The 18,293-nt window shown below is 42.8% G+C and overlaps 2 protein-coding genes across 5 annotated transcripts in view; one reads left to right on the top strand and one right to left on the bottom strand.

Moving 5' to 3' along the window:
* Positions 1 to 1,217, top strand: part of adcy2a (adenylate cyclase 2a) — a 42,715-nt gene extending 41,498 nt beyond the window's left edge. Inside the window, exon 25 of the mRNA XM_056443724.1 lies at positions 90 to 1,217. Coding sequence (XP_056299699.1) covers positions 90 to 242 — 153 coding nt within the window. The 3' untranslated portion in view covers positions 243 to 1,217. The remainder of the gene's footprint in view (positions 1 to 89) is intronic.
* Positions 1,218 to 1,524: 307 nt separating this feature from the next.
* Positions 1,525 to 18,293, bottom strand: part of dnah5 (dynein, axonemal, heavy chain 5) — a 91,483-nt gene continuing 74,714 nt past the window's right edge. For 2 of the 4 annotated variants that reach the window (XM_056443719.1, XM_056443718.1), the window contains exons 76-86: positions 17,873 to 17,994; positions 15,775 to 15,924; positions 13,336 to 13,581; positions 12,849 to 13,068; positions 11,379 to 11,584; positions 10,541 to 10,744; positions 6,098 to 6,313; positions 5,128 to 5,340; positions 4,008 to 4,160; positions 3,259 to 3,490; positions 1,525 to 2,269 (exon numbers count right to left, since the gene is read on the bottom strand). In XM_056443719.1, the coding sequence (XP_056299694.1) occupies positions 2,118 to 2,269; positions 3,259 to 3,490; positions 4,008 to 4,160; positions 5,128 to 5,340; positions 6,098 to 6,313; positions 10,541 to 10,744; positions 11,379 to 11,584; positions 12,849 to 13,068; positions 13,336 to 13,581; positions 15,775 to 15,924; positions 17,873 to 17,994 (2,114 nt within the window). In that variant the 3' untranslated portion in view covers positions 1,525 to 2,117. Of the gene's footprint in view, positions 2,270 to 3,258; positions 3,491 to 4,007; positions 4,161 to 5,127; positions 5,341 to 6,097; positions 6,314 to 10,540; positions 10,745 to 11,378; positions 11,585 to 12,848; positions 13,069 to 13,335; positions 13,582 to 15,774; positions 15,946 to 17,742; positions 17,762 to 17,872; positions 17,995 to 18,293 lie in introns of those variants that run through there. The other 2 variants (XM_056443721.1, XM_056443720.1) reach the window with 2 other exon arrangements.

Here is an 18,293-nt window from a genome sequence, read left to right on the forward strand (position 1 = left end):
TATAGAGCCGAGGACTCTCGGCTGCACGAATTGAATTCCGATGTTGAAGATGAGCGTAATGGACGTAACCAATCTGTTTCTCCCTGCAGGTGACGGAGGAGACGAGCCGCATCCTTCTGACACTGGGCTACATGTGCTCTTGTCGAGGCATCATCAACGTCAAGGGCAAAGGAGAGCTCAAGACCTACTTTGTGCATGCAGAGATGACCCGCTCACTGTCCCAAGGGAATGTAATGCCCTAAGCCCGGAGATCAGAACAGGCTCAATGGGCAAAAAGAACAGATGGAGATCAATTCTTCTCACTGCAGTTGTAACACAAGCAAAGTGTCACACACGAAGGAATCTGATTTTAATATTGCGTTGCAAGTTAGCCATGCTACAGCTGTAGTTGACATTTAGGTACTCACTTGCTTTATGTAACTAAGTGTAGCATGAACAGCAAGAAGGCAATAACCCCTGAAATATATTTGAATGTTGGATCCGGAAAGGTCTGTCACTTTGCCTTCTGTATTCTGTTCACTTTACACGATACTTTGTATTTTGGATGTCAAACGATGTACGTGAAGCAGAAGAGAAACAAAGAAAATACTTACATTTTCACACCAGGCCTCTTGAAGAGTTTCCAAAAGACAAGAATGTCAGAAATGTCATGCTGGTGTGATGGATATAAGGATTTTTATTTGCTTACCACGACCAATTTCCTTTTTACACAGGGAGACAAAAAGCCAGAGATGAAGAGCTGATATTCAAAGCAAAGGACACGTGTTGTCAAAGGAAAACTGCATTTCCACGGTTGCCAAGGAGAGGCTGGTCCTGTTTAAGAAAACAGCCAGCCAACAAGGAGACACACATATGTGTACATTACTCCATCAAGCTTGTTCGAAGCACAAAGTCTTGGATGTATTTTACAGGTGGCACATTAAAGGAAAACCATTACAAATAAGAGGCTATGAATATATTGTGAAATTCATGCAGGGTGGAGTCATCTTGCTTCAGTGGAGATTCGGGTGTTTGTTGCTGTTCAGACACTGGAACCGAAGATGATTTTAGTGAGAAGGCGTTTATTTGGGAATCCCGAGCCTGATCTGTGTACAGGGTAGCATTAGAGTGCATATGGTGGTTTTATAACAAAAGAAAATACTACCAAAAAATTGTTTTAATGTTTTATGATGCCATTGTTTTTTGTAAAAACTTCATTAAAATTTCTATGTATGTAATTTCTACCGAGTGTTATTGATATTTATAAAACGTATATTTCCACAAACGCAAATTGCCTCTGCATTAAATTGATTAACAAGTTTACGTCACAGGGATCTCTCAAGATAAGAATGGATACTTTTCGTTGACATTGGATCTTGGGGGAATTGATTTTGTGCACCACAAAGACAAAACCTTCACCGCCCCGATCATATCAATGACAGGAGTGTGCTGGTGAGTAGATGGACAGACAACACGTCGAGACTCATAACGGCCAAACCTCAATCCTGTGGTTTTCAATTAGACAAAACGGTTGTCAATGAAACATCAGTTTACATTTTTTTTAATAGAAAGAATCCAGGAGACACATTGAAAACTATGTAATAGAGCGATCCTATGATGATTTCATTCATCTTTTCTGTTCTGTGTGACATCATTTTTCAAAACGGTTTAATACGAATTCTGTCATCTCCATCCTGATCTAAAAATGATTTCTGATATGGTAGGAACACTGCGGCTAGAGCTGTACACCAAACTCCCAAAATACTGAGTTCACAAGAGTGAGGAATCCAGACATTTGTAGCGGTCTACCTTGAGCACAGCAGACACACTGACATGTTTAACATTTGGTGATTCTCTTTAAAGTGAATACGTTATTTGCACAGTAGTACGACCAATTGTCTTTGTCACTTTAAGATGGAATATACTGGGTGTAAGTCTTTCGACATTGACTAGACGCACATGTGTCATCGCTGGTCCCTCTGTCACAATTCTCCACTTTGTGGTGGAACAAAAAAGGAAGTCGATAGCCATGGCAACAACTTGTTATCCTGCACACTAGGACATTGGAAAAGTGACTGATGGGGAGTTAATCATGTCTAACCTCATTCAAGATGTGTTTCAGTGTCTCTGGAGGAGACTCATTTGACATCACAGAGGAGCGCCACGCCGCGTAGGATCCAGTAGTCTGGAGTAAGTGAAGTCTTTAGATCTATGGCTGCAATGTAGTTCATGTCGGTCCGAACGGGCTTTTTGTAGATCGGACAGGAGTAGAGGCGGGAGTCCTTCACACCTGCAATCAAAAAATACAACAAACAAGTCTAAATAAATACATGGTTTTTTAAAGAAAAGTGATAATAAAAAAAGCAAGAGCTGGAAAAACTATTTCTTAATTAAGGTCATAATTAAAAATCTTTATAACTAGAATTATTTTGACTGAAAAATATTTAGATCAGTCAGGAGATGCAATTGGGACACCCAGCTGTGTTTAACAGAACATGTTTTTTATAAACTCAAAAATGCTCAAATCAGGCAAATAACTGCAATTAAGAGAACATGCCAATCACGCCAAAGACTGCAGTTCTTCAAATGGCCAATTGAGGCTGGCTCCAAAAGGGAATCCATCCATATAGAGCCCTGTGATAGCTGGTTGGTTGTTAGCCTTTCAGTGACAACATGCTGGAGTGCTGCTTCCCCCCCCCCCCTCCTCCTTTCTCTCTAAATTAAGTAGAGTGGTTTTCATACTCAAAAATGGTCCTGCAACCACTTGTCCATAGACACATCCCTCCCCAGTCTCCTTTGCATTGGTGCACACACTCAAACCCAGCAGGCAACCTTCTTGTGGGAAAAGATGGGCGGGGACACGGTGTAACCAAACGGCATTACGCGTCTCATCGGCTCATTAATTCCTTTCCCAGGCAGCATCGCTTGCGGGCGTCCACCGGGGCCCATCTCTGCTGCTTCCTGAATACAGCTCGTCTTACCCAGAACAAACACTGCTACATATTGCTGCTCATCTATTCTCAGACAAAATAAATAGCACTTAGTCTTCTTGACATTTAAATGTTACATCCATCCATTCTGAATGACGCGTGGGATGCAGATGTTGAGAAAGATAGGAGAGGGATACACTGAGATTCACAAAGATGAGAAAGATTGATTCTTAATTAAGAAAAGACAGGATAAATGCTTTTTTGGATTTGAGTTTTAAATTCAGAGGCAGACACACACTCAGAATACACTTTGCCAATGAATCAAATGTTCTAAGATAATCAATCTCACCATTATTCTCAGCGTACATCCTGATCACAGGCATCATCTCAAAGAGGACTTTGGTTTTGGAGTCGACGAGTTTGCAGCTGCGGCGGTCCCAGCCGGCTCCCTCCAGGTAGAGGCCGTAGACGTACACCCCCTCTGTGGGGGGCTGGGCGATGTCGTCCTTCATCCACCTGGTCACCTCGTTGCACAGCACCATGCGGTCCAGGGCACAGCCCTTGTTGGCCCGAGTGATCTCCTACAAGTGCCGGGAAAATTCCACAGGTTAAGGCGGTTCATGTGGGCAACCCAGATATATAATTAATACATAATACAGCAGCGCACATGAATGACAGAGCTGACATTTGGCAACTACTTCTCCAGAAAGAAAGCCCCAAAACAATGAACTGTAAGACCCTGGCTGTAATAGAAAAAATATTCAAGTATTACAGAGAAGTGCACTCTGTCAACAGAAAGCATAAGTCCTTAAAAGGCAGCATGCAAGCTCAGTGAGATGACATTATATTTTGTGAAATGAAGCTATAGTTTAAATTAAGTCAGAAGACCATATTCTGCCGACAATCAGATTCATCACCGGAATCATTCGTAACATGAATTAGAATTCAATAGAAAACAAAGTGTGTGTGTGTGTGTGTGGGGGGGGGGGGGGAGTGCAGGTGTGTGTGCATGGCTGTGGGCATGCCTCTCCCTCCGCGTGCCATCTGCTCTCCTCTATGGTGGGTAGTACGTAGGGAGCTAGCTGGTGCCGTGTGTACCTGTCTCATTGCTGTCAGGAAGCCCTGCGGGTTGAAGAAGCCCGTCATCCAGAAGCAGTTGGGCCGCCCTTCAAAGATCCAGGCCTGGTACTGCCGGTTTCGCTCAAGCAACTCTGTGAACCAGAACCCCAGAGTGCTGGAGGCCCACGATGCCTGAAAGACAAAGACAACAACACAAACAATACATGACAACGAAACACAGACAACTGTCATCCAGACAGATCAGAGGAGAAGACAACAAGGAGACGTATACAAAACAAATGGATTGCAAAGAGAAAAAGAACAAATTCAGCGCGTCATAATAAAAAAGATGAGGATGCAACAAAACAAAGCCAAGTGGCAGCAAACGGGCCAAAAGCAGACAGAGCTGCAGGTAGAAAGAATCAGAACTACAGCAAGGAAGCTATTCAAATCTAAATGATTATCATGATGAATGTAAGGTTTGTGACGCACGACTAGAATGCCAACAAGGATTTCAATACAAGTCATAATTATTTCTTGTTTTCTTTTGCTTTCATTTCTGATTTAGGAGAACATTTCTGCCCACTGCAATACGACGTTATAATAAATCACCTATGGCCAGATCCTCCTCAAACTGAATCATCAATAACCCTTGCACCGCTTCACTTTATATTCACTTATATACAAGGTATATACTTTACATTTTGTATTTCTGTCTGTCTGTGTAGCTACTGTAGAACGACATGTCTGATGTTATCGGAGACAAACTAGTAAACCTGTTTATTAACATTAGAAATATTATTACTGTACAATAATAAAAAGACCGTTGACGTATTAATTTATGTCTCGAGTCGTAAAGTGGCTTATATATTAAATGCAAAGTGCAAAGTGAGTTTATAGACTTCAGTAAAATTAAAAGATGAATCGTCCTATTGGGAGGGTCATTTTGCCACGTGTGCAGCTGAGCAAACATTTAAATAACCATCTAAAAAGCAAACAAAATGACAAAAGTAACTTATGGTCAGTGCAAGTGTTACTGGCTGTTAACACATCACCTTTTTTTTTTGGACGTCCAAAAGATGTTGAGTCTATAAATGAATTGCAAATAAATCCAGCATGAAAAGAGTGAATAATATTCAAGGCAATTCTTCAAACCAACCTTCTTCCAGCGGGAGGGAATATGTGCGTCGTACATGCAATCGAGGGCATCCCGCAGATTTTGGCTCATGATGATGGTCCCATCTATGGCCAACATGAGGTCCGTCAGCGTGTTTCTGACCAGAACTATGACCCTTTGCATCCGATCGATCTCCTGATGCAGGAAGATGTTCATGGGCTGGAAGGAACCCATCTTCTGGAGGCGCTCTCTCACCTGGTTACGTTTGAATCAAACAAGATAAAACTTTCATGATTTTCCAGAAGGATTCATAATGCATGAAGCGAAGACGCATGAGCACACACTGCTGTGTTGACACAGAAAGTTCATGAGCTGCACCTGGAAATACCTCCACTCAACATACAACCTTAACATAAAGAAGTGTGAGGAAGTGTTTCATAAAATTTAATCGTTGCTTATCTGAATAAAACATATGAACTGCTTTCATGCCTCAGGTACAAACAGAGCACAGGATGTGAGGTTTCTATAGCGACGACTAATTGTAAGGAGCAGGGAAAATAAGGAGACATGGGTTCGACATTTATGAATTATTTCTTTTGAAAAGTCAGATTGGTTGATTTATCATTCAAATCTGTACAATTGTCCCTCATTTAGAGATCATTTTAGGGGGTGTTAATCCAGTGTTACTGCTTTAACATCCAGCAGATGGATGGAAGTGAAATCGGTAGAGACGGTGACACGTTTTCTGTGATGTTCTGGGCGCCTCAGAAAAGTCACATTCTCACGTCAACTCACCACCAATATAACAAGTAAAAAGTCTGCGGCCCCTCTATTTTTGGCCCCCTTTTCTCACCGTCTATCACTGTCTCAGACACACGAAGCATCACCTCACATCACCAACACCCCTCCCCTCTCTGACTGCCACACACCAGCCACTTTGCAGAGCATATGTGGCGAGTGGGGGATCACGTTGAAAACGCATGCACTCTTGTGTCCATTGACGCAGGCTTACTTCAAAAGGTACGTAGTCAGGAGGCAGTTTCTCCAGCATGTTGTCAGCCAGCCGGGACACCACGGCCTCTCGGGTTTCCCCTCCGCCCAATGAGCTGTCTTTAGGCTGAATATTGAGGATGGTGTCCAGGACGTCCTTAGCCAGCTTACTCTGGTAGGTGATGTCGGCGTTCGGGTGGAGACCGAACACCTCTGGAGTGTCGTAGGCCGGCAGACACTGTGAAAGAGAAGCAGCAACCGTTATTGAACCCGAGGTTCTTTTGGCTCTCAGTTTGGGAAAATATTTCGGGAACGAAATCGCGAAAGGTCCTCACACCGATCTGCAGATCTTGTGACTGAAACATTCTCCGATGTGTTAAACAGAGTATATGTGTTACCTCTTTTTTTAACCTCAGTTTCAAAAACATATTTCCCTTGCACTGCACTGCAGTTTGGACGACTGCTAAGCCACTGTTGCCCAGGGTCCATTGTACACAGCCAAGTGTCTCCTCTGATACACACAGTGTCACCGACTGCTTCTTTTTCACCCTCCAGTGAGGAGCTTCCCTGTGCAACACATGCGAGATTCATAATATTCCTCCCAGTCCAATTGCGCACGCATCTGACCCACAAGTAGGGGTGATCCTGAAGAGTGGACTGGTCGCGATTTGATCTAAAGAGCCTGATTCAAAATGTTGCACTGGTGTGAAAGAAATGTGGTTATGAAACAAAGGATCATCAATCATCATCGGGTGTATGGGGGTGCTCAATGCTTGGTTTCTCCAGATAAATCATGATACAAAGGCTATTTTGGTATTAATATTAGCAGCAATACAATCAAAAATCTGTCAATCACCATGTAGAAGGGGCGCCACTAGAGAAGCAGCACTGACAATAACCTCAGAAATGCTAAACAACAACATACGGCTTCAGTTTAAAAAATCTATGTATTTAGTAATCAGCACAACACTACCAGAGCTAAATATATTCTGAATGTATTAACAGTTCTCTATAAATGTGCACTGGGATTCACGTGTAACAGCTGTTTGCGGTTTGCGTCTCCCTCTCGTTGCCTGTGTGACGTCGGGGCTTGTGTGTGTTGTGCTGCTGTCTGTCGTTCAGGGTCCCCGGTGGGTTGGAACTGGAGGCCATCAAGGAATTAGTGGCAGCTGGCCACTGCTGGTAATCGTGGGGTTCTTTTCCCCTGGCACCACCTTCGGCCATGTTGGACATTTTAATTGCTTTATACTTTATTTACCCTTTAGCACACTTAACAGTGCTGTATTAACAGTTAAGCTATAGTAACCTCTAACTCAGACAATATATATATATATATATGTTTACTATTTTTCTTAAAAAATCTTAATAATTTAACAGGAGGTGTTAGGTTGTAGTGGATTTTATGTACACTTGCACATGTAAATAAGGAAGTCTTGTGTTTTAAATAATGCATATAGAAAGATAATTTACATAGTGGATATTAGGGAGGAATATTCCGATTAATGTATTAAGAAGCATAGACAAGTATGATCACTGTATTATATTTGTAACTGTAATGTTGATTTTATGAGGTATATAGTTCTCATAACTGTAGGATGTGGATAGTATGAATGAGATTGGTTTTATTATGGTAGAGGTGCGTTTCCCTTGAGATCCTAGCTGGTTTCCTGTTTAGGCTCTTATTCTGAAGTCTCTAAACCGGAAGCGGAAAGCAGCTGTTACCTCTCTTGGCATGAAGCTCAGTCTCTTTTGAAATGCTGAGCAGGGAAAAGCATGCCATCAGGGTGCTGGGAGCTTTAAGCTCACTAAATGGAGACTATATGTACTAATCTTATTTGCGAGACGTTAGATTGGCTGTCTGATTCTTGGAGGTCGACAGAAACTGTTGGAGGCAGACTCTGGGCTGAAGATATGAGGAGACATGGCCACAGCTGGGCTTTAAAGCAACCAGAAATGAATGTCAAATAAATACTCTTAAATGCATCCCTAGTGTTGAGACTTCTTCCACAAAACACCAAGCTCCATCCAGACTCTTTTGAACTCTTTACTCTTTTAGAGGCAAGACTTAACCGATTAGATGTGTGTCCCCGATTCTCAATCAGGGGACACCAGGGTTTTTCCTGCATAGAGAAAATTTGGGCGGGCGTCTAAGCCGTTTCCCCGAACGCCTATGACAAATCCCGAGCGCCTAAGGCAAAAAAAAAGTCTGCGATGGGAAAAAAAAAAAAAAAAACTGTGTTCATCACGTCAGCGAATATGTTCTCAATAGTATGTTTCAAGTAGGCTACAGCCGAACCCTCGTTCTGTTTTGATCAATAGTAATCGAGTTCAGTGTTTCCCCTAGGTTTACAGCTTCAGGGGGGCGGGACTAGTGCCGCTAGCCATGTTGGTGCCCTAAGCTTAATTTAACACTGAGGTGTGCTCACCTGTGTGCGCGCATCACGGCTGAGCGAGACGCGCGCCGGCATCGGAGCTCTGGCGCGCGCGAGCCGAGAAGAGTTGTTGTTGGGGGGGGAGACACTGGAGTTGATAAGCGTGTCTTCTTGTCTGATCAATACGCAACTGTGAGGTGTGCGAATGGACAGAGCGGCCAGTTGCTGATCAGTCACTCAACAGCCCGACGTGCACGAACAGACCGTGCGCACACGGTCTGTTTTTTGGGAGCACCTAAGACCCATTTTGACCCAGGAAAAACCCTGGACACCATATAATACAAAAGTGCAGTGACCAGATCACCCCCACAAACACAGCACACCTGTGCTCAGTGGGCCCAAGACCAAGCAAAAGGTTGAACTGAGCACCTGTCTCTATGATGATGGAAAGCTGTGACACCTACATGGCTACATAACATATGTGTGAAGTATAAGCATTGAGACGAGACACCAATACCTTTTTGTACTGCAGCAATTACCAGTGTTGCATCTGCCTCGTTTTCTGTAATTATCTAATACATAAAGAAATATAGAAAGCAGCAAACAACTCAACACGATGGTAAAGTGTTTCTCTCCTGAGGAGATAAGTGCACCTAGTGACTCTGGAGCAGTCAATACCAATGTGCTGCTGGTTTCATAGCATAATAACATGGACAATGTGAAAAGTATGGTCTCACTTAAATATATCCATGACACTATAATTGGGGTAAAATCTACTTTTAAAATTCAAATAAGGGCCCAACGTTAATCTGCAAAGGACCTTAGAAAGTGACTAAAAAGTGAGAAGAAACAGGATTATTTTAAATGCTCCAAAGACTTCCTGCCATTCATGTCTCTCTGAAAGATGACAAGTAGATGGACCATAGGATACTGCAGTAGGACTAATGAGGTTTCTTCTGAAACTATGAAAACAAACTTACTTTACACCTTCAACACACCAAGAATGGTGCAATAGCGTGAAACGGCAATTAGCCCACGGAAAGTAGAGTTTCATCTGGGCATGTTTTTTCAAACACTGTTTTACATCTTGTTGACTGACAGTTTTTCTTAGATACCATCAGATGAGTTTTGTTTTAATTTCTTTGGTAATTGGGAGTTTGAATTGGGGAATTCCCCCAAAAATTGTGATGCATGTTGTCATTGTCCAGTTTGTCCCTCAAACATTCCCATCATATGTAGACAAAGTGTCAACGTGTGTATTTGTGTGTATATGGTACAGTGTTTCCCCTACCATTATAACAGGTTGGTGGCTCGCCACCCTGAAATCTCCGCCCGCCACCCTGTAATTTTCGTCTACTTACTATTGAAGTCCCCCCCCCCCCCGTCAACACTTCTCGGCTCGCGCATCGGAGCTCTGCCCTGATGCGCGCAGACAGGTGAGCACACTCTCACTAGCACCCCACCGTCCCCGTCCCCCCCGTCGACAACGCCGTGGGTCCCTTTCCTATCTCAGGGGGGGCATCGTTAAGGAGTTAAGCTTAGGGCACCAACATGGCTAGCAGCGGCACTAGTCCCGCCCCCCTGAAGCTGTAAACCTAGGGGAAACACTGTGGTATGTGTGTTTGAATGTTGTGCCTGTGTGCATTTGTGTGTGTATGTGTGTGTGTGTGTTCTCCAAGGCTGTGTTTGTCATTCTCTATTTGAAAGGGGGTGCAGAGGACTAAAGCTTGCTGAGCCTGGCAGCCCTGAGCATCCATCATAATGAAATGTACATTAATGAAACTAGCCCATGAACTGCCCCCAGGCACACACACATACACTCGTACACAAACACACACACACTAATAAATCATACATAATCTGTAGTAAAAGGAGCATACTTGCATTTTATCTAAAAATCTAGAAAGCCTAGATCTGGAGTACAGTCCTGCTGAAACATATTCAATGTTTTTAAAAAAAAGCTGAAAACCCAGCAACATCATAAGACAGGTGCAGAAATGTAACAAAAATGTAGAAATACCCAAATGTCTTTAAATCTGTTGTATCATTTGTAGAAGTCGGATCCAACTATTTGCAGTCCTCTCGTGATTTACCTGAATGTATGTCAGATACTGGTCCACATTGGAGCATTTTGGGATGCTGTAGCCTCTGTAGAAGTTGAAGGCAGGTACAAACATGTCCTCACTGAACCACACCTTGGCGAAGGTGTTGAGGAGGCGCTTGTCATAGTCATCGGTCACACGGCCACCGTATTGAATCTCTCCGATCATGTATCGCACTGTGGTCCACGACACACCCTGAGCAGATAATATAAGATATGATAAGATGACGGCAAATACACTTTTTGTAATGATTACAGTTGAATGAATGCGTAAGTTGATTTTTGCAGTGTACTGTGAGGACACTTGAAATACTGTGGACAAGATAGACTATACTCTCTCTTGTCATGCACACCTTTAAAAGTGTGATTATTATTTATATTTGGCATGTTCATGAAAGATGGATGTTACACTTTTCTGCTAATTCCTAAAAACTATTTATTTCATTTCAGATGACAACGTCGATCAAGAGAAGAGATCACTTTTGTGTACGACAGAAACTGTGATCACATTGCAGGCTTCTCAAATACATAATAATGTATTCTTCTGTCAGTATAGACATGGTGAGGGCTCTTGATTTTGTAGTTGAGGTGCATACGTTTACTGAAGCCCATAACTGCTGTATATCAGACTATTTGCTTATTTACTGTAGTACATTAAGTGATTTATTTATCAAAAGTACATATATACACAAGCTGCTGCATACCTGTCACCAGTAAAGAGCTTTTCAAACTATTTCTCCTGAATCTTAACACGGTTGGCGATTGTTAAAGATGCGTGTGTTCACCTGGAGGTGTTTACTGTAGTTTGCTAAGCACTTTAGATCTCCTACCTTTTTAATGTCCACGTCATCAAGGTGGTTCTGAACAAACTGGACAGTGGCATTGAAGTCGGCCTGGTTGAACTCGTAGGGGATATTCCATCCCAGAGGCCCATACTTTCTCCTCTCCTGTACTGTGCTGTGGAGGAATGCCACTCCGTACAGCATTGGCTTCCACTGCACCATGTTACTGACATCCAAAAGGTCCTGGTTTATACCTGTTGAGGGAAACGTGGATAAACACATTAGCAGAGTGCAAGCTACAGAAAATCATTGTTCTATCAGCATTTTGATCTCCCAGGTACAGAAAGTGTGACTACTCCAGTATAGCAGATGAGGAAGTCATATACTGTATACACGAGCAAATAATACCAGTGCATTCTCCTGTTAAAGACTGAGTAAAAAGTGATGTTAAGACAACAAACTTGCTTGAAGATGGAGAGTTTTTAAAATGCATTTGTATTTTTATTTAATTTGTTCAAACATTTTATGATTTAGCAATGTCTGTAACTCCAGATATGACACGAATAGTGCACCACGTGCACACTTTTAACTGAATAATGCAAGCTGGCATATCTCTTTTGGGAGATCTGACAGGCAATGTCCCTTTGGCTTTCCTGAGCTCTAATGAAGTTTGTGAGATCTTGCCGGCCTCAGAAGGATAACAGCGTGGTGAAGGGAATTAAAACCCCAGCTGAAATTCCAAACTCAAAAATAATGAATAGAAACTATCAGCATTAATTATTATCTAAATCTACATATTAATTGCTAAAACGTATCTCTGTGATATCCACCTAATAAGGTGTGAGGATCGTTTTCTCCCAAACCGGGGTTCAGTCTTACATTATTTGGGAATTGTAACATTTAAAAGGTAGAAACTAAATAAGCGCTGCTTTGAAGGAACATAAGAAAAATAGTCTGAATGTCCGCAGAAAGTGTGAGCTCTCCTTATCTGATGAAGAAATGCATTTTTGAATTGTAGTTAGGATTGAAGAGCTGAAGACAAGTGTGTAAAATACACTGAATTAAGCACCAGTTGCTTATCATCTTTCTCCTGCTGACTTTGCCCGAGGATACGTTTACATCCCTTTAGTTATTGTATATATATATATATATATATATATATATATATATATGTATGTATATGTGTTCATGTATGTGCATCCGCATATGAGTTGATACATCTACAGGAATAACAGGAAACCCTATTCTGAATGCTTCTTCTACCTTATACACACACACACATGTTCGATTCTCCTGTAATCAATCTGTTGACATCTTTCTTTATTTACTCCGTATTGATGTATAGAAACATTTTCAGACTGGACCATTGTATTGATTCAGGACAGGGTGTGCATGTCCATTCGTAATACAGCCTCAGCACCCTCACCTTGCTCAGTAATGTTATAGATTAAGAATTCTGGACCTTTGATTATTGTGTTTTACTTCAGGCTGAATTAAACTTAATCAAACTGGCCCCACCTCCATAGGTCCTCTTAAGCCCCGCCTTGAGGCCCTGTGGTGGTTCGTTGGTGAACTTAATTGACATCTGTAGAAGGGTGATGGGGAAGTGTCTGTGGACCTCTGTGGTGATCCAGAGGCGGAAGCAGTCATGCACAATTTCGGTCTCTGTCACCGTGTCCATCAGCTCGTCCATGAAGTCCAGTCCCAGGTGGCAGTTCTGGAGTAAGGCCCAGCCCCCCTGGGGACAGAAAAATAAGAGTAACGGTTATGTTCCATATTCCATAGTGTATATTACATTTATAATACAAGGCAAAGGCAATGTAGTCAATAATGTAGTCAAGATGTTCAGCAACCAAGTGTTGGTCTGTCTAAGGAACCGAGAGCTTTAGAGCAATCCAGAAACACATAATTCAGAAACATTGAGTCAATATATCGCCTTAAACTATTGTTCTTGTGCTACATTGAATGATTCAAAAGTAGTAGTAAGCTCCCACCACTGACTCACATTAGCCATAGTCTGCTGCAGAAGCTTGCGAGCATGGACCTCTTGCCCTTGCCCCATGGAGACATATCGGGTCTCAATCTTTAGCCTCTTCCCCAGCGCAATGATGGAGTCGGTTGGATCAGAGCCCATTGACAGGAAGCAGATGAGAGGAGTTCTCGGGTCTGATTCCTCCCATGTCTTCTCCAAGTCAAGAATCACCCCTTCAGTGTACTTCTCCCCCATTGCGTCCATTATGTATTTACGGGCCTAAAGGAGAAAGGGAAAGTGGTGACACAAAATAAACATATTTTCTGACTAGATTTAGTAATGCAGGCCAAGAAAACAAAAAGTATATTCACTGTCTGAAAGGTCTGGAACTGATGGAATAGTTAAAAGGATTTTTTTGAAAACTGTTTTTCAGTAAGCAACTGCTGGACTTTTTGTGCGTGCAAAAAAATGAATTACTCTCCAGGCTCATCTGCAATGGAGCAACAAACTACTCCTCAGTCAGAAGTGAATGTCCATTAGCCATTGTAGATATTTAGGCTCAGTAATCTTCAGAGAGAAATCCGTTTCACTAAATGTATTCCACTTCAAGCAAAGACTTGGCAAAGGGAGATATGACTGTATATTAAAATATTTCCACTCTACTCTTTAATAAAGCCACTTTCATTAATCTCTTTCCCAGCCCTCACCCATCTATTTCTTACGATTATGTTGCTGTGTTTGTTTCATTGCTATTTATTCATTTGAACTTAAGTTACAGTATGACTGCATACTCAGGGGTGCACATAACCCAGAAATCAGAAAGAATCAGAAACAGGTTTATTGCCAAAGAATGTTCATATTAAAAAAACACAAACAAACGAGGAACTTTTTTTGGCGGAAGGTGCAAGAATCGCGCACCAAGACACCGAGCCGCTGCCATGCGCGCCATCTAGGAAAGTGTGAAAAGATGACAGCATAACATGAGGGAAGAGCCACCCCAAACTATGCCCCTAGAGAGGCAGTGTAGGAGCAGGAGAAACAAAACACCATTGCACATAAGCACATACATCTTAGACATGACTTGCAACGAGTAGGAAGGGGAGGGAGGTAATCCAAAGATTAGAAGGTAACCAGCACCGACAAGCAGCCAGCCCGTCCATCGCCGTCACGCGCGGACAGAGACCCCCCCCTGTCACCCTGGGGGGCAAAGCAGAAGCGTGGGGGGGGGGGTAGGGAGGGGAAGGGGGGGCAGGCGGTGCATTTCAGTTTGTTAAGTTCGTGTGAATGGCCCGTGTATCGTCTCCCCAGTCCACAACAGACAAAGTTCTCAGGCCACAAGATGGTCGTTATGGAGATGGCCTTGAAAAAACAACCACAGGTGTCTGTGGATAGGGGAAGGAATGGGAATGAGAGAGTCTCGCTTCAGTGATCTTCGGGAGTTGTTATTCCAGTCACGGCCTTGGGCCCGTCCTGGTAGAGGGAGCCAGTAGATAAGATTGGGATTGTTTGGTCTTCCAGTAGCTGCAATTCAGTTTTCACTATTCTTCCACGTTCCTCCCGCTTGCAATAGGATTTCAAATCGATCCAATTTCATTTGCAGAGCGATGTTGTCATTCTGACGGTTTAATGCCAAAGTCTGAGTGCCAACAACTCTGCCCAACGCGTCTCATCATGTCGGGCAGCCTTTTCTGCTGTCACCGTTTCCTTAATTTTCCGATAAACCAGGGCAGCGCCAAATCCAAACAGCAGAAATCCTGTAATCAAAGTTGTAGATGTCTTCTACGCCTCCGGAGAGTGGTGTGGCACAAGACCGACACGCCCGCCTGCGCGCCCACCGTCATCCACATCCAATTCATCCCGTGGGACAGGGGCAGTTCCCGACCCGAACCCTTCGTCGAGAGAAGATGGTGTCAGTGCGTTTAGGACCAGTTGATTACGCCCATGGTTTTTTTTCAAGAAGGCGATGAGAGAGAGAGTCCTCACAAGTAGAGACAGACAAGACATGACGAGAGAGCCAAGCAGGGAGGGGAAGGTCATGGGGAGGAGAGGGGGAGAAAAGTGCGACCGCCTCCGTCGAGAGCCAAATCTAACTGGTACGCAGGTACGCATGCGCGAAGATAATCAACAATGCGTAATGCCACTTGTGTTACTTCGCGCCTTTGCGTATCTGTTATTGATCGTCTCTACACAACAGCATGTCATTCTGTCTCTACGTGTCGCGTTAACACTTCTCGGCTCTCCGCGCACATCGGGACGGATAAAAAAAAGTCACTTGCACCCCCCCCCCGCTACATATGGAGTGAGTACCAAACACCATCTCCCGGTACTCACCTGAGTAAGAGTTATGTGCACCCCTGTGCATACTGTTGCTATTCCACTTTTTATGCAAATAACTATTGGAATTGGCTTTTCACCACCCACAGATCACAGATTGTATTTTGGACATTGGAACACAGACAAGTCTTTTCTAACCTGTGCGATGGTCCTGTCTGGACACCAGCAGCGTATGAGGAGCAGGCGTCTAAAACAATCGAGAGCCTGGTCGTAGGAGTTCGGTACCACCTCTTCCTCCGGGGCCTCCTTATCGAACCATGACTTCCACGGTTTCTCGTTACGACTTATCTGAAAGAAGTGTGTAAACCGCTGTGACACAGGGACGCACAGACGGGTCCTTTCTGCTGGTCATCATTCCATTCATCTACGTTTCTGTTTAATATTGAAGTGCACTCACGATGCAGTCTCCTAGATGCACACCACAAATTGTCCAAATTGTCTAATGACCACTATGAGCATGTAGCTTTCTGCACCTTTCTGTAACTACACTGCATCAGTGATTACTGATTAAAAGTATGTTGTGTCCCTTCTTCTCTAGAAATGGAAACAACAAGGAAACCGAGCCTGCAAATAAAAATGTCATAGCCTAAAGCAACCAGTATTTATCGTGATTAACCAACAATATACTTGACTTCTGTGGAGATGCACTGACATACAGAATATGTCATATCTCATCATATGCATGATCATTTCAAAACAAACACATCATGTACCACAGATGATTATAAACATGAGCTCGTCACACCGAGCTAGGCATAAATCGCCTGAGATACAGTTTGTATTGAACCCTTTTCAGCACCATGTGCTTTCACGAAGTGATATTAATGCTTGACAGCGCAACATATGCAAATATACTTTGACATCAAATGCTTTGCTAATCACTGTATTAACATGCACGGAGGATACCAGGTAACTGGGAGAAATTAGGTGAAAGCAGGAAATCAGACATTGTGTTTACAGTACATGCACCACACAAACCTGGGAGTTGTATAACAGATATTTACATGGAGCTGGTCAGTTCTCAGATGTATCCCTGTGTATGGGTTTGGATTTTACCAATCTAATGTTTAGATGTGGAACCAATTTATTGTCCTTATTGATTTCCATTTTTCTGTTCGTCTAAGATAGTTTGTATTTTAAATTTAAGGACACACCTTTCCAAATATTGTTTCCTTTCAGCTCTCTGATGATGTCACAACAACATCTTCTCTTTCTGACATCTAAAACCCAATAAAATCAGATACACCGACAAAAAAATCAGGTTTCTTAAACAGAAATATAGTGCTTTATCAAATAGAATAGGTTTCCTATTTAGATGATGTTTAAGAAATCATGTTCGAAAAAAGACTGACAGTTTCTTATCAATAATGTAATTGTTGTCCTATCTCTCTGTGGGACAGTTTGAGTAAGTTTTCTTTTCTGAGTATTTGTTGAGGAAAGTGAAGCAACCCTGCTTTATATTCTGAGACGATTTTACAACTGACAGCTGCTTCTCTTTGTTTATTAGCCACTAAACAGCTCCAATTTGTTTCAGGGGTTCAGTGTGTTAGTTGAGAAGAGAGAGTTTATGTCCCACACAAATGCCTGAGCCAGTCCCGGGATTTGAATGAACTTCTTGAGGCTAAAATGGCTGCCTACATATGATGTTTGTGTGACATACTGATTTGTTTGTGTGTGAAGACCGAGTCAAAGGCTTAGATTGTTTTGTCTGCACAAAAATGCAGTGCATTTATGCATGTGAAAGAATATGTGTGTCTGTGTGTGTGTATGTGTGTGTGTGTGTGTGCATGCGTGTGTGTGCATGCATGCGTGCGTGTGTGTGTGTGTGTGCGTGATCAGCCAAAAGTAATTGACTGGTACTTTTTCCAAACTAAGCTCATTTCACAGAGCACTGAGCTTTTACCTCTTTGGGAGCCACCAGGCTGTCAGTCACCCATAAGGGTGTGTGAGTGACAGTCCTTTGTGGTACGTAAGTGTGTGTATATGCATGTGTGTGTGTATGTGTGTGTGTGTGGGGGGGTGGGGGATGACGCAAGACATGATGAGACTGATATTGATGTGCTTACTAGAGCAAAGGAGAGCAGTGAAAAAAAATGTAATAAGCACCTTGAGACCACTGCTGAATCTGTGAGAAACCGATGACAGATGAGCACCGTTTATGCATGAAAACTCTCTCAGATAAAGGAAGGTATCATACACCTGTCTGGGCATACGTAAATTGATCATGTGTGTATACCTGATCCAGTATATCAGAGAACTGCCACAGTTTGCTGAGCTCTACCAGGTTGAGCCAGGTCATGTCAAGGATCCATTTAGCTGGTTTCTGAGGGCAGGCCTTCAGGTCCAAAGATGCACCACCTGGAAACCACATAAAAACAAACACACAAACAGGAATATCCAAAAGTCATACCAAGTCGATGTCTGTTCTGGCCAGATACTAGCTTCTATCCCTTCGGTGAGGAGCACTCCATATTTCTGATTCAGTGAATTGTTACAATACTAATATGTTTGAATTGTGGAGCTTTGTAAAAGAAAATCTGTCTTCGCTTATTACATAATTAATGAGAAAAAGAAAAAAAAACATAAAGCGGATGGCAGTATCAGCCTGACGTTTTGAGGTGAGTCATACTGTAACTGTACAACTACGCTTGTAGCTG

This window comes from Pseudoliparis swirei, chromosome 22, assembly GCF_029220125.1.
Source record: "Pseudoliparis swirei isolate HS2019 ecotype Mariana Trench chromosome 22, NWPU_hadal_v1, whole genome shotgun sequence".
Lineage (NCBI taxonomy): Eukaryota > Metazoa > Chordata > Actinopteri > Perciformes > Liparidae > Pseudoliparis > Pseudoliparis swirei.